At 34.8% G+C, this 14,112-nt stretch overlaps 2 protein-coding genes across 2 annotated transcripts; both read left to right on the top strand.

Moving 5' to 3' along the window:
- The first annotated feature begins 5,599 nt into the window (after positions 1 to 5,599).
- On the top strand, positions 5,600 to 7,330 carry cxcl20 (chemokine (C-X-C motif) ligand 20). Its single transcript, XM_067406827.1, has 4 exons — positions 5,600 to 5,678; positions 6,335 to 6,461; positions 6,607 to 6,711; positions 6,839 to 7,330. The coding sequence occupies exons 1-4, from the start codon at positions 5,612 to 5,614 to the stop codon at positions 6,909 to 6,911; spliced, it is 372 nt and encodes a 123-aa protein (XP_067262928.1). The 5' UTR covers positions 5,600 to 5,611; the 3' UTR covers positions 6,912 to 7,330.
- A 1,751-nt stretch (positions 7,331 to 9,081) lies between these two features.
- Positions 9,082 to 9,705, top strand: LOC137035000 (C-X-C motif chemokine 11-1-like). Its single transcript, XM_067408246.1, has 4 exons — positions 9,082 to 9,147; positions 9,244 to 9,368; positions 9,488 to 9,580; positions 9,693 to 9,705. The coding sequence occupies exons 1-4, from the start codon at positions 9,082 to 9,084 to the stop codon at positions 9,703 to 9,705; spliced, it is 297 nt and encodes a 98-aa protein (XP_067264347.1).
- Positions 9,706 to 14,112: the final 4,407 nt, after the last annotated feature.

Genomic DNA, 14,112 nt, shown 5'->3' with positions numbered 1-14,112 from the left:
GAATAGGCCCATGACTATTGGCTGGTCTGTATGTGCAATTCCACAAACCTGGACATGCAAAAAAGTTATAGGGAATGAATGGGAGAAAAACACTTTTAAAAAATGATTACAAGGACAAACTACAAAGTAGACTTTATTGGTCATGTTTACAAAAGATGCACCACTAGAGAGCGCCATCAGCAGTGTTTTGATTACATATTCTGTCTGGTGTGTTACTAGCTCGAGTCTTCTACTTAGATCGAAATAGATGTAAATATTTGCTACAGAGTGCTTAAACAAGAGTTGCCTGAGAGATTTAAGATCTGTGATGTCTTGAAGATTCTTTTGGGGGAATTTCCACATTTCAGTTATTCCTTCAACACACATTCATTCTAGAGGCCTTCAGATACAATATTGCACCAGTAAGTTTAAATGGGCTTTAGTATATTAAAAACTATGCTGCTCATGTGCTTAGAATTGATTTTAAAATTCTCGTTTTAACATACAAATCATTATATGAGATGGCACCAGCGTATCTTTGTGATCTCATTACACTCTGCCACGTTCTCTCCGTTCTGCTAACACTCTTTCATTTCATCAGCCTTCATGTAAACTATGGGGGGAAAGAGCCTTTTCATTCAAAGCCCCCAAGTTATGGAATGCTCTTCCTTTCACTATTAGTACAGTGATATATGCAAAATTTTAGGTAAAATTCTCACTTTTTATATATATATATATATATATATATATATATATATATATATATATATATATATATATATATAAGCATGAAATTTGGTAAACGTGTACAGTTTTGGACCCTGAATATTTTTAGAAATGGAGCCATCACAAAAAGGACTTATGGTCACCATGGCGACCATTTTACTTTCCGCCATAACCAAATTATTAGTCAAATAAACTTTAGGGATGTGTCCGATTAGGAAGCATAAGTGGTTGTGAACCAGTTTCACCTGCTTTGGTGCAAATAAAAGTGACAACAGGTGCACTGAAGAGGCAACAGCAAGACAACCATCAAAAAAGGGAATGATTTTGCAGGTGGTGGCCACAGACAAGTTTTCTCTCCTTATTCTTCCTGGCTGATTTGTTTTTAGTTTTGGGTTTTGTTAGAGTCCTTGTCACTGTCTGTAGCATAAGGTTGCACAGGCAATCCAGTTCATCCAGGATGGCACATCCATACGTGCCATCGCAAAGAGGTTTGGTGTGTCTCACAGTTTCAGGAGTATGGAGGAGATACCAGGAGACAGGCTGTTACATGAGGAGTGCTGGACAGGGATGCAGAAGGGCAACAAACCAGTAGCAGGACTGGTATCTGCTCTTTTGTGCGAAGAGGTTCCCCTCACGTTCCCCAGACCTGAATCCAACTGAGAACCTCTTGGACATTATGAGCATCCAAAGGTCTGATCCAAGTCTGGGAAAAGATCCCCCAGGGCACCATCCATCCATACACACTACTAGGACTGCACGGTTATGACAAAATATGATAAAATAAGATAACCTGTCCTGTAGAAGAGAACCTGCAGAAGAAAAAAAAAACACACTACTTATGCACACAATAATGTGGACTTTTTTGTTTCTAGTTTGTTTTTTGTAATTGCAGTGTAATTGTGGCATCCGTAATTGTAATCATGATTAGAAATTTGATTCATTGTGCTACCCCTACACACTACTGACTTACATTATGAGTTGCTGTGGTGAACTTCTTGCAAGTTGGATCAGCCTGCAACTTCAGTTTTTACATTGATTTTTGGTGTGATTTTTGAACCTAGCCCTCAGTGTGTTGATGATTTTGGTTTCCATTAACTGTTGTCATAATTTTGTTATTAACAAATACTTCATTCATTAAGATCCAATGTGTGATTTAAGTGTTCCCTTATTTATTTATTTAGTTAGTTAGTTAGTTAGTTAGTTAGTTAGTTAGTTAGTTAGTTAGTTAGTTATTGGTTGAGCAGCTTAATTTTTTTTTTTTGAAGTAAATCTTTGTGTCTGACATGTTGCTAAGGTCATGTTGAATATTCTACTCTTTACTAGTTTTTATTCTACTTTCACTGTATTGTCAGGGTTAATGAACAAAAGTATTAAGCTTTTGAAACTCCAATGTGTGATTTAAGTGTCCCCTTATTTATTTACTTAGTTATTTAGTTAGTTAGTTAGTTAGTTAGTTAGTTATTGATTGAGCAGCTTATTTATTTATTTTTTATTTTTTTGAAGTAAATCTTTGTGTCTGACATGTTGCTAAGGTCATATTGAATATTCTACTCTTTACTAGTTTTTATTCTACTTTCACTGTATTGTCAGGGTTAATGAACAAAAGTATTAAGCTTTTGAAACTCTATATGCATGCAACATACATGATATTATAAAGTCCAGGCTAAGTTCTCAGATCACGTCACTGAATTTTTGTTATGGCTCCATTTCTGAAAATGTTCAGGGTCCAAAACTGTAGTGTATCAAATTTCATGCTTTTATGAAAAAGTGAACATTATTTTCACATATCACCTGGACTATATCAGTAATGCTCCAACTTTGAAACAGTTTAATAAGTTGATTAAGATACATTTAAGGTTGTTTTTAAAGTTGTTACATCTATGACGTATTGTATGCTGTGTATATGTTCCTGTGTCTCCTCTCTAACAGGATTGGCCCAAGGCGCTAATCAGAGACTGTCGATGGTTGGACCAGAGATGAGGCCTATTAATTCCTCCAAGTCTCGCTGGAGGGTGCTCTCACTTTTGCTCTTGCTCTTTACCTGATTGTTTATCTCTTTGTTACTTGTCATGATCTCTTCTGTATGTCTCTCTCTTTGATCATTGTTGCTCATGTGTTAGTTCTGGTGTTAAGCTTTAGTTAAAATGTTGTTAAATCAAGTTACATTCTAACAGAGCGCTGTTAACCATTGCGAGAGCTTTCTGTCCTGAACTTCAATGTCCCACATACATGTCTGTAAACCACGTGTGAAGCTGTAGGGGGTAAGTGCCTTATTTTTTTTTTTTTTTGTAGTCCACTTGGCCACCACCTTTTCCTCCTGTTTTTTTTAAATAGATAAGGAGTGAGGTTACATTGCTGTATTTTGGTTTCTTTATTTTGATGCACAGGGAAGTTAGTTTCATTAAAGGTGCTTTCGACGACTGAGAAACCAAAGACTGTTAGTGAGTTTTTGAAATGAGCGTAAGAACAACCCCCCTCCTTCATTTCGAGGGAACGCCTCCCAAAACTCGTGCACGAGTATTGGAACAGGAGTGTTTGTTTACCACCAGCATTCGCTGTGTCGTGTTAGTTGATTCATTATGTCGGACTCATCACAGGTAACTCATAATCTGCAGTTGTTACTCCTGACAAAAACATTGCATGCGGCGCCTATGGAAAGTTACTGGAGTGTGCACGTCTCTCACAAGGAACGTAATGGCAGTGATTGACATGCCAGAGGGCCAATCGTTTATGCGATGATCGCGTAAACGATTGGCTGAAGTTAAGGCCCTACCTCGTGCACAGATGGTGTATATTGACATTATTCCTTTCAGTGCACCTAATATATAGTCTTTTATCAGTTAGTAAAGACAGTTTCAAGTAATATTGCAAAAATGTATAAAACAAAACATCCTCTATAACACCTTTAATGGGAAATTAGAGTGCTGTTTGTTTATTATTTTGGCATTTGCTCACCCCTGATCATTTGCTTCAGTTCTTTTGTTTATCTTATGATTTTGCTAGTATTCTCCAACTGCTGCCACACAAAAAGATTGATCAAAAGGTCTAAGAAGAAACTAAGAAAATAAAAATGAGTACTTTAACAGCCATTCTGTGTTGTTGTTTATGTTGCGGTCCTGACCTAGACCGGGGCCGTAACAAAGTATTGTGTCTTTTTTGATGCAGAATGTCTTGTGATTATCTACACTGCAGTTATCCATTTCTCTTCTTAAGCTGAATTAGATTTTTTTTTTTTCCCCTGCATTACTAGTTTTTCTGTTCTGTGATCATGTATGCTCATATGTTTTGTTCAATTGTCTTTAATTCCTGGGTTATGTTTCTTGGCACTGCATGATTGTAAGCAACCTCCTTACTAGTGTTATAGTTTTTAGCCTCTCTTCCCTCAAAATAAGGGAGGACTGAGCTGAATTTGCCCTTATCTTCACCATGAAGTCATAAACGGAAACAAAAACAAGGAGGCCACAAAGGAATCATCAGAAAATCTTGACTGTGACCTTCTTTTGAGATCTTCAACCTCCTCAAATCTCACATTTCTAAGATTAGGATTTTTTTTCTTTTTTCTTAACATATTCATTGATCAGATTTTGTGATGCCATTTGCTTTCACAGACTTAATGAATACAGAAAATAAGTTAATTTTACTACACTACTACAAATTTATTCTGTTATAGGTTACCAATTATTCCTCTTGTCCAAACACATGACCTTGTTATTTTAAATTAGCTGTCACATTGTTACGGAGACTCAGACAGGAGGATGTTAGTGAACCCAAAACAGTTGACTGAACAAAATGTTACATGTTTTCCAACCAATACAGCTACGACCCATAGGAATGTTTGCTGCAGTTGCGCCCCTATCGACAACAGGACACTTTCACTTTAAAGCATTGTTCCCTTTTATCTGCGTCATATTTCGGGTTTCGCGTAGCTCAATTGGCAGAGAATTGCAATATGTAATAATACGCAATCATGTGATGGGTCGTTAAAGAAAGAGTTTTGCTAAATGGAAATAGGACAAATGGTGAGTAAGGCAGTATGACAGTCTTGAATGGGAGTTGCTTGAGTCCTCCAGATGTGTGAAAGGAATAGGGAGGTGAGTATGATTGAATGAAGGGAGAACCTTGTGTGTCTGTGACACACATACAGTAGGAAAGGACATCTTTTACATTCCTTTTCTAGTCATTTCAGCTGCAAAATTTTATCATCGACCTGGTGAAAAGTCTGATCACTTAAAGTTATATCAAATCTTTCCATAACATGGCACATGATTTGATCATTTTTGATCATTTAATTATTATCACCACTAATATCACATCTTACTAAAACCATTTGTGCATATGACAATCAAAAAAAAAAGAGAAAAATCACTGTCATCTTAAATCTTCAGTGTATTTGTTAAAGAAGTTAAAGAAGTTAAATTCAACACAGTTTCTTTATTTCCTGTATGGAAAGTATGTGAAAAGAACTCCCAGAGGAAATACAATCTCTTCCCAAAAGGCAATCATCACAAACTAAGTGACCAAATATATGCTCTGCTCATATCATTCACTTGAGGGTTATGAATGTGAATGTTGAATGTTAATGTTTGACTACCAAAAGGACCTTGTTAATACACTCACTAATAAATAGAATGATTTAAAAAAGGTATATTCCTTTTGCTTGAACCAGAAGAAACAAAAATGAATAATAATAATAATAATAATAGGGACTCAAAAATGCATGCACCTTCAAATGTCAAAACAAAGGGGCTATTTCTGTTCTGTCCGGGCAGCTTTATCCCTAAGGATGGAGGATGTGTGGTGAGAGCATTTCATTGGAAGATTGGAAAATGAAAGTAAATCTGTGCTATACAAGGGAAAGTCCGTACAAGAAAGAAACATTTCTCTGCATCTGCCTGTGAGGTGAATCATGAATCAGGCTGTTCTCACACTGCTGTGCGCTGTGCTGTTTGGAGTAAGTGTTGTACACTCTGCAGGTAAGCTGATATCTATTTACTTGCGTCGAATCAGCCTTAACCCTTTATATTGTTAGTGTAAAAATAATTAATAAGAATATAAAAGTCTTTAGAGTTTCCCTTTATATTTAATAATCTTTTAAAAAGGTAGTTGTTATCCAGAAACAAAATTTCAGTTTGAGGTCAATATGACACATAGTTAAAACTCCTTAAGAAAATATTAAAACTTAAAAGATCAAGAGGTTCATGTTTAATTTATGAAAGTATATGACCATATATGAATAAAAGTATGTCATTTCTAAGCATTAAATGGACTGTAAAGGAAATCTACAGTCTGTCCTTATTGAAAAATAAACCCTGCAGTGTGATCAGTTTGTCAATCATTATATAAAATATTTGACCGCAGAATGCAGTGATTGTGCAAGCAGAATGACGTATTACTGAAAGCCACAGAATGAAACATAATCACATTTGTTGATGTTATTGATGAAAGTAAGTTATTCTGAAATGTTTTTGATAAGCATATAAGCATCATAATAAATGCCTCTTAATGTTCGTGTGTGTGAGTGCATGTGTGCATGTTTTTGGCATCAATCCAATCAGTGAATTCCAGAACAATTGTTTTCTGCATCAGTGTGTACATTAGCCCTTGAACTTATTACTGTTGTTAAATATAGGACATGGAGCAGGGATTTCACAGCGCTGTTTATGCAGAGGCAGAATGCCGAAAGCAGTGAAGCCTAGATACATTCTTGCAGTTGAATTGTTCCCACCAAGTGCCTCCTGCTCAAAGACCGAGATTATGTAAGTATGCATCCTTTAACTCATGTTACAAGATGTAATGTTTATAAATCCCTATTGCTTCTAGAGATTCATTTTCGCAATATAATTAATGAGCATTGCATGTCCTCTAAAATGATTTGATTTTTTCCCCCCTGCTGACGTTCAGATTGACTCTCACTGGAAAAGGAAAGGAAAAAGGAAGGGGAAAGAGGTTAAAAGTGTGTCTGGATCCATATAAGAAGCAAGGACGGAGATTACTGAAGAGCAAAGGGTATGCACCACTGTTACACTACCACCATGCACTTTTTGCATGTATAACAATCAGTTATAATGTTACGTTTTATGTTTATGTATGTATGTAAGAATTAAATGCTATGTCATTGTGCCATCATTCCTAGGATTCAAAACAAAAACCAAAAGAACAGAGGAAGAAAAGGAAGGAAGAAGAAGTCTGATGACAAGGATGACTAGTGAAATGATTTCCTCCAGCATGTTACAACACACCTTTCAAATAACAAAAGTTTTCAAAGCCATTTATCCATAAATGTACGTTTTTCTTATTTTGATTTATGTTTTGTGATTTTAAACATTATCTGAAGAAAATGATACAGGTTAATTTTAATGGCAGTAAATGATTTGATCTGTAAGAAATCATGACCACCAACAGTGTTTTGGATAAAGTATTGGATAGCTTGTGTCCATAATTATAACTTTATTCACATTAACTTTAACTTTTTATTAATTCATTTTTATACAAATCTTTCTAATCCAGAGGAAATCTGTGTGTGATATGAAATAAAATAATTCTAATGATAATTTGGTGTTTTGTTATTACTATGAAACAATTAATGTTTGATGGCATAAGGATGAATAACAATGGACTTTGCCTGTTGAGTCTCTCAGTAATTAACATTTATGAAACATTTGTCTACAGTATAAAGTGTTCTTATTTTGCAATCTATTATATCACTATCTATTGATACAGATTTCAATTAACGGAAAAATTCAGTACATCAATACAGTGCAAATTTTGTTATGCTAATGTTCTATAATGAATCAAATTTTATTATGAAAAATAAAGAAATTGTGAATTGAACAGTTTGGGCCCTATCATACATTCAGTTTTTCCACTTGCAAATTCTGCCATGTAAAGTGAATCCGCCATGAGCGCAACTGGGGTATGGGAGATGAGACTCTGATTGGTTTATTGCACTTTACGCCCAAAAACACACCCATTACTCAACCCTTACAACCCTTTTAGACCTAAGTGCACTTGCACCGTGTGCTTTAGACCATGCGCTTAGATGTTCCCAATGTTCCATTCCATTCCTCCCAGCTCCGTTTCTGTGACTTGATCTTCAGAACACAGTTTAAGATATTGAAAATGTATGTACGGTATACTGTCCATGTCCAGAAAGGTAATAAAAACATCATCAAAGTAGTCCATGTGACTTCAGTGGGTCAATTAGAAGTTTTTGAAGCATCGAAAATACATTTTGGTCCAAAAATAACAAAAACTACGACTTTATTCAGCATTGTCTTCTCTTCTGGAATCCTTTCCATTGAATTGATTCCATTGAATCCTTTCATCTGTCGGCGTTGGTAATGCACTTTTACGTCGTTGTTTTTGGCGATTAGGACATGCACACTTACGCACCATTTTAAAAAATATAGCAATACCAAAATACAAACAATGTAGAATAGCTTGAATACAGCGTGCGTCTCCCTCAGACTGAAAACGAAGCTCGGGCGTCTTACATCAACAGCGTCACTGCGGAGTCATGAACGCGGATTGACAACAGACCCGGAAGAGAATACAATGCTGAATAAAGTCATAGTTTTTGTTATTTTTGGACCAAAATGTATTTTCGATGCTTCAACAAACTCTAACTGACCCACTGATGTCACATGGACTACTTTGATGATGTTTTTATTACCTTTCTGGACATGGACAGTATACCGTACAAACACTTTCAATGGAGGGACAGAAAGCTCTCGAACTAAATCTAAAATATCTTAAACTGTGTTCCGAAGATGAACGGAGGTCTTACAGGTTTGGAACAACATGCGGGTGAGTCATTAATGACATCATTTTCATTTTTGGGTGAACTAACCCTTTAATATCCAGCAACATTCATTTAACTGCACTGACAGTATTGGATGTGAACAAAACTTGAACTGAATTGAGCTGAATGACAACAAAAATAATGTTGACCTTTTGTAAATATAAGTTAATATATAAATAAAATAATGTTGAGCAGTTGAGTGAAGTGAAGTGAGTGTAGTGAAGAAAAAGCAATAATGCACAATATGAGTATATGAGTGACTTTGTAAATCAGAAAACTGTTTTACTTCCATTACTGTTTTTTTTATATCTTATATCTGATGACATAGATAACACTGTACTGTGAAATATGTAATCATGATGACACAGCTTTATAAAATGATTTTAACAGTTGTTACTGTTAATTTCCCAAAAAGATTATAGGTACTGGACCTGGAACCCAGCCAGATACTATTATGTGCTGAAGCATCCAATAGGGAATTCCCAGATTGTCTTAGAATTGTATAAAATGAAGCAAGTCTGCTCATTTACTCACAGCTGGTTAGCCGAGTGGTTTAAGGTGAAGCCCATCAAGAGATGAAGACTGTGGCTGCTCTTCTTATTTTTGTCAGTTTGGCTATTGCTGTTATTGAAGGTAATATTGTTTTGCTTATTTTAATATTTTATTTACTTAACACAATCAGTTGGTTTGTTGTTTTAGACTGATCATTTTCATCATTTATTTCTACCATCCTAGAGCAGCCTGGGTTTGGACTCCAAAAATGTTTATGTCGAGGTGCTGGTGCCAAAATGGTGAAGCCAAAGCTGATAGAGAAGGTGGAAATTCACCCTGTTAGTCCATCTTGTGGACATCTGGAAGTTGTGTGAGTAAACTGATTATTCATCTGTCTATTCATAAGATCTATATAGGCGATTTTTTTATCATAACTGAATACAGATTTATCTATATATCTATATAAATAACTTGACTGTGTCTGAACAGTGTCACGCTGAAGAATGGTGCAGGACAAAGATGCTTAAACCCAGAGTCATTGTTTACCAAGAATATCATTGAGAGGATTGAAAATAAGACCAGGTGAGTCTTATCAGTGACATTACAATTGATACAGAAACTTCATATCTTTCTTATGTTACAAATGAAGAAAGGATAACAGAATAATGATTATTTATGTTTATTCTTTTTTTAGGAGCGCTCAGTGAAAACTTCACTTCAACTTTTTATTAATTTTTATACAAACCTTTCTTATCCAGGGGGAATCTGTGTGTGATATAACCATGAAATAAAAATAATTCTAATGATAATTTGGTGTTTTGTTTACAGTTAATATGTTTTGATGGCATCAGAGGAAGAATCACAGTGGACTTTAAGTAACTACTATGAAACGTTTGTCTACAATATAAAGTGTCTATTGCTGTCTATTGATACTGATTTCAATTTACTGAAAAAATCATTACAACAACACAGTGCAGATTTTGTCATACTAATGCTTTATAATGAATCACACTTCATTACAAAAAAAAAAAAAATAAAGAAACCATTTATGAATTGAACACTTTGACTGAGCTTGTTTTCTCCCAAGATTTTTTTTCCCCATTTCTTACATTTAGCCTAATGGATTTTTGGCTTCCTTGCCACTGTCGCTTTTGACTTGCTTAGTTGAGAACTTAAAGGGATAGTTCACCCAAAAATGAAAACTTGATGTTTATCTGCTTACCCCCAGTGCATCCAAGATGTAGGTGACTTTGTTTCTTCAGTGGAACACAAATTATGATTTTTAACTCCAACCGTTGCTGTCTGTCAGTCAGATAATGCTAGTGGATGGGAACTTCTACAATAACAGTAAATAAAACTTGCTTAGACAAGTCCAAATTAAACCCTGCAGCTCGTGACGACACATTGATGTCCTAAGACACGAAACGATCGGTTTGTGCGAGAAACCGAACAGTATTTATATCATTTTTTACCTCTAATACACCATATCCAACTGCATTCATCACTCGATTCGTTTGGTCTGATCGCGCTCTGACAACGGCAGTGATGTCTCGCTCTCAATGAAGTATATGCGCGAGACATCACTGCCGCTGTCAGACCGATCGTTTCGTGTCTTAAGACATCAATGTGTCATCACAAGGCGCAGGGTTTTATTTGGATTTGTCTAAGCAAGTTTTATTTACTCTTATAGTCCAAGTTCCCGCTGACTTGCATTATACCACTGACAGACGGCAGCGGTTGCAGTTAAAAATCATCATTTGTGTTCTACTGAAGAAACAAAGACACCTACAGTACAGTCCAAAAGTTTGGAACCACTAAGATTATTAAGGTTTTTAAAATAAGTTTCGTCTGCTTACCAAGGCTACATTTATTTAATTAAAAATACAGTAAAAACAGTAATATTGTGAAATATTATTACAATTTAAAATAACTGTTTTCTATTTGAATATATTTCACAAAGTAATTTATTCCTGTGATCGCAAAGCTGAATTTTCAGCATCATTACTCCAGTCTTCAGTGTCACATGATCCTTCAGAAATCATTCTAATATGCTGATTTGCTGCTCAAGAAACATTTAATGTGTACAATTGTACAAAATATTTGTGTACAATAGGATTATTTGATGAATAGAAAGTTCAAAAGAACAGTGTTTATCTGAAATCTAATCTTTTGTAACATTATAAATGTCTTTACTGCCACTTTTGATTGATTTAATGCTTTCTTGCTGAATAAAAGTATTGATTTTTTAAATTCCTTTTCAAAAAAATAAAAATAAAAATTCTTACTGACCCCAAACTTTTGAACGGTAGTGTATAATGCTACAGAAGCTTTGTATTTCAGATAAATGCTGTTCTTTTAAACTTTCTATTCATCAAGGAATCCTGAAAAAAAAAGTACACAACTGTTTTCAACATTGAAAATAATCATAAATGTTTCTTGAGCAGCAAATCAGCATATTAGAATGATTTCTGAAGGATCATGTGACACTGAAGACTGGAGTAACAATGCTCAAATGCTAAAATTCAGCTTTGCCAACACAAGAATAAATTACTTTGTCAAATATATTTAAATAGTACACAGTTATTTTAAATTGTAATAATATTTCACAATATTACTGTTTTTTACTGTATTTTTAATTAAATATAGCCTTGGTGAGCAGACGAAACTTATTTTAAAAACATTAAAAATCTTAGTGGTTCCAAACTTTTGGACTGTACTGTACTGTATCTTGGATGCGCTGGGGGTAAGCTGATAAACATCAAATTTTCATTTTTGGGTGAACTATCCCTATCCAGCAACATTCCTAATTTAACTGCACTGGCACAGTTGAGAGCAAAACTTGAACTGAACTGAGCTGAATAACAACACTATTGTCTTTAGTAGTTCTGCTTATAGCTAAACTGAACTTGAATATACACAGCTATTGTACTGAACTGAACTGACCGTTCGCAAAGACCCGTCCCCTTTAGTGACTGTTGCTATGTCTGACAAGCCATGTCGCTCTCAGGCCACACATCATGTTCTCACGCAGTGAAAAAGGTCCACTGTGGAGCAACAAGGACACTGAAAACGCGTCGACAGACAAGGCAGAGAAGGTTTGATATGAAACAAACTCTCAAACTTGAAATATTGTCATTTTTAAAGAAATTTAAACAATAAATACCGTTTTGTGGCTCTTTAATGTGTCGCTACAGATTGCTGTAACGCCTCAGCTCAAGCGGCTCGTGAACCGATCATCTCTTCCTACTAGTTCATTTATAGCATCAAATAAACATGAATGAACATCAGAATGAATGTTGTTTCAACTGTAGAAAGAAATAATAATAATAATAAAAAGTCCACCGACGTAATCTACTAACTCCCCTGACTGCTTTATCGGACATAATGGCGGATTCGGCTTTATGATTGTCAATCAAACTCGCTGCAAAGGGTCAATTGAGCTGAATAATGACTATTATCTTGCTATAGCTGCTTTACAGAAGAATTTGAATTTTTCTCTTATTTAATAAAGTTTTCATCATTAATTCTGTGACTTTTCTGTTTATTATTATGAAGCTGCTCACAATTTCTATTGTATAAAAAGCTATAAAAATAAATGTGATTTGACTTGACTGAATAGTACATTTAATGGCTGAAGTATTCAACTCTGCCTCCACAGAAAATACCCTGGAAAAATCTTGTCATGCTGTACACACACACACACACACACACACACACACACCAAGTGTGCAGTTTATGAGAAAAGACTATTATCAGAAAGTGGAAGCACAAAAGGACACCAAGTAGGCTATGTCATTTTAGGCTGAGGATAAAAAAGTTCGAATGAATGAGGATCAATGAACTGATGACATAGTTAATATATAAATAAAATAATTTTAAACAATTATTAAGCAATTTATATTGTAGGATAGAAATTGTACAAGGATATTTGAAAACATTCTTACTATTACCATTTCCATCTTTCTCTTTACACTTTCTCTCTCCCTTGCTCAGTTTCTCTCTCTCTTTCTTTCTATCCCTGAGGTAACATTTTACATACATGCTGCATGGTATGATTTTATCTATTTTTAACTATTTCTAGTGTAACCATAACCATATTGTCATTAAACCCTTTCAATTACAAATGATGTGCTAACTAGTTTAGATTCATTTTTAATTTTGAAGTGCTACTTAACCTAATGCAATATAATAGTCACACTATGCTCTCTCTCATATTTTGCTAATCTATCTGTGTTTATTTACATAGTTGGTATAAGTAGCAGTGGGTGACAATAGACAAGAAATGTACAGTTTTACACCATCATACTAATAACGTTTCTTTAGTCATTCGGCAATCTTGCAGCATGAACCACTGTAGTGAAACCAGCTTTCGGCTTTGTATTAATAACAGTTTACACCTTACTGGGGACAGAAGGTGATTCGCATGAAAGACCATAGGAAAGGGCACAAACTCCATCTGTAAACTCTTAAAACCTTTATTACCTTTTGGTTTACTTTTGTGGGCTGAGACCATGTACCAGTCGCACTGAGACATTTCAAATGATACCAAACATGTATAGTGCTGTACTGTATGGTAATTGTTCATATTAAACCATATTTTTGGGTGAATTTCAGGGTGATTTCAGTGTGTGGAGAGAAGATATAGGAGAAGAGGGAGTGAAGGAAATGAAATGCAGATAAGACAATAATGAGGTGTGATCTACTCTGTGCGATTACATCTCGGACGAGGATGCTAATTTTGAAAGAGAGTTCAAATGTTCATTTTGCAGAAAAGTCCTTTGTTTTCTCGGAAAGTATCCCTCATTGGGTCCTAGACAGCTCAGCACCAGTCTTACATTATATAACAGATGTAGGATATAAAGATAGTAAAAAAGTAAGACAGATATTTGATTTACACTCAAACCAGAAGCAAATAAATATTCCACTTATAATAAGATTCTTATTATTATACTTAAGCTATAATGCACAATATGAGTTTATCAAAGAGTGACTATGTAAATCATAAAACCGTTTTACTTCCTTTATTGTTGTATATATATATATATATATATATATATATATATATATATATATATATATATATATATATATATATATATATATGATGACATATA

This window comes from Chanodichthys erythropterus, chromosome 13 (assembly GCF_024489055.1).
Source record: "Chanodichthys erythropterus isolate Z2021 chromosome 13, ASM2448905v1, whole genome shotgun sequence".
NCBI lineage: Eukaryota > Metazoa > Chordata > Actinopteri > Cypriniformes > Xenocyprididae > Chanodichthys > Chanodichthys erythropterus.
This window is presented reverse-complemented; position numbering and strand designations above follow the sequence as displayed.

Excerpts from the sequence above, each read along its gene's own strand:
- cxcl20 (XM_067406827.1), top strand. The coding sequence starts at position 5,612 with ATGAATCAGGCTGTTCTCACACTGCTGTGCGCTGTGCTGTTTGGAGTA. Across the intron at positions 6,462-6,606 it reads TGCTCAAAGACCGAGATTAT|ATTGACTCTCACTGGAAAAG; the intron begins GTAAGTATGCAT and ends GCTGACGTTCAG. Across the intron at positions 6,712-6,838 it reads AGATTACTGAAGAGCAAAGG|GATTCAAAACAAAAACCAAA; the intron begins GTATGCACCACT and ends CATCATTCCTAG.
- LOC137035000 (XM_067408246.1), top strand. The coding sequence starts at position 9,082 with ATGAAGACTGTGGCTGCTCTTCTTATTTTTGTCAGTTTGGCTATTGCT. Across the intron at positions 9,148-9,243 it reads CTGTTATTGAAGGTAATATT|CAGCCTGGGTTTGGACTCCA; the intron begins GTTTTGCTTATT and ends ACCATCCTAGAG. Across the intron at positions 9,369-9,487 it reads TGTGGACATCTGGAAGTTGT|TGTCACGCTGAAGAATGGTG; the intron begins GTGAGTAAACTG and ends GTGTCTGAACAG.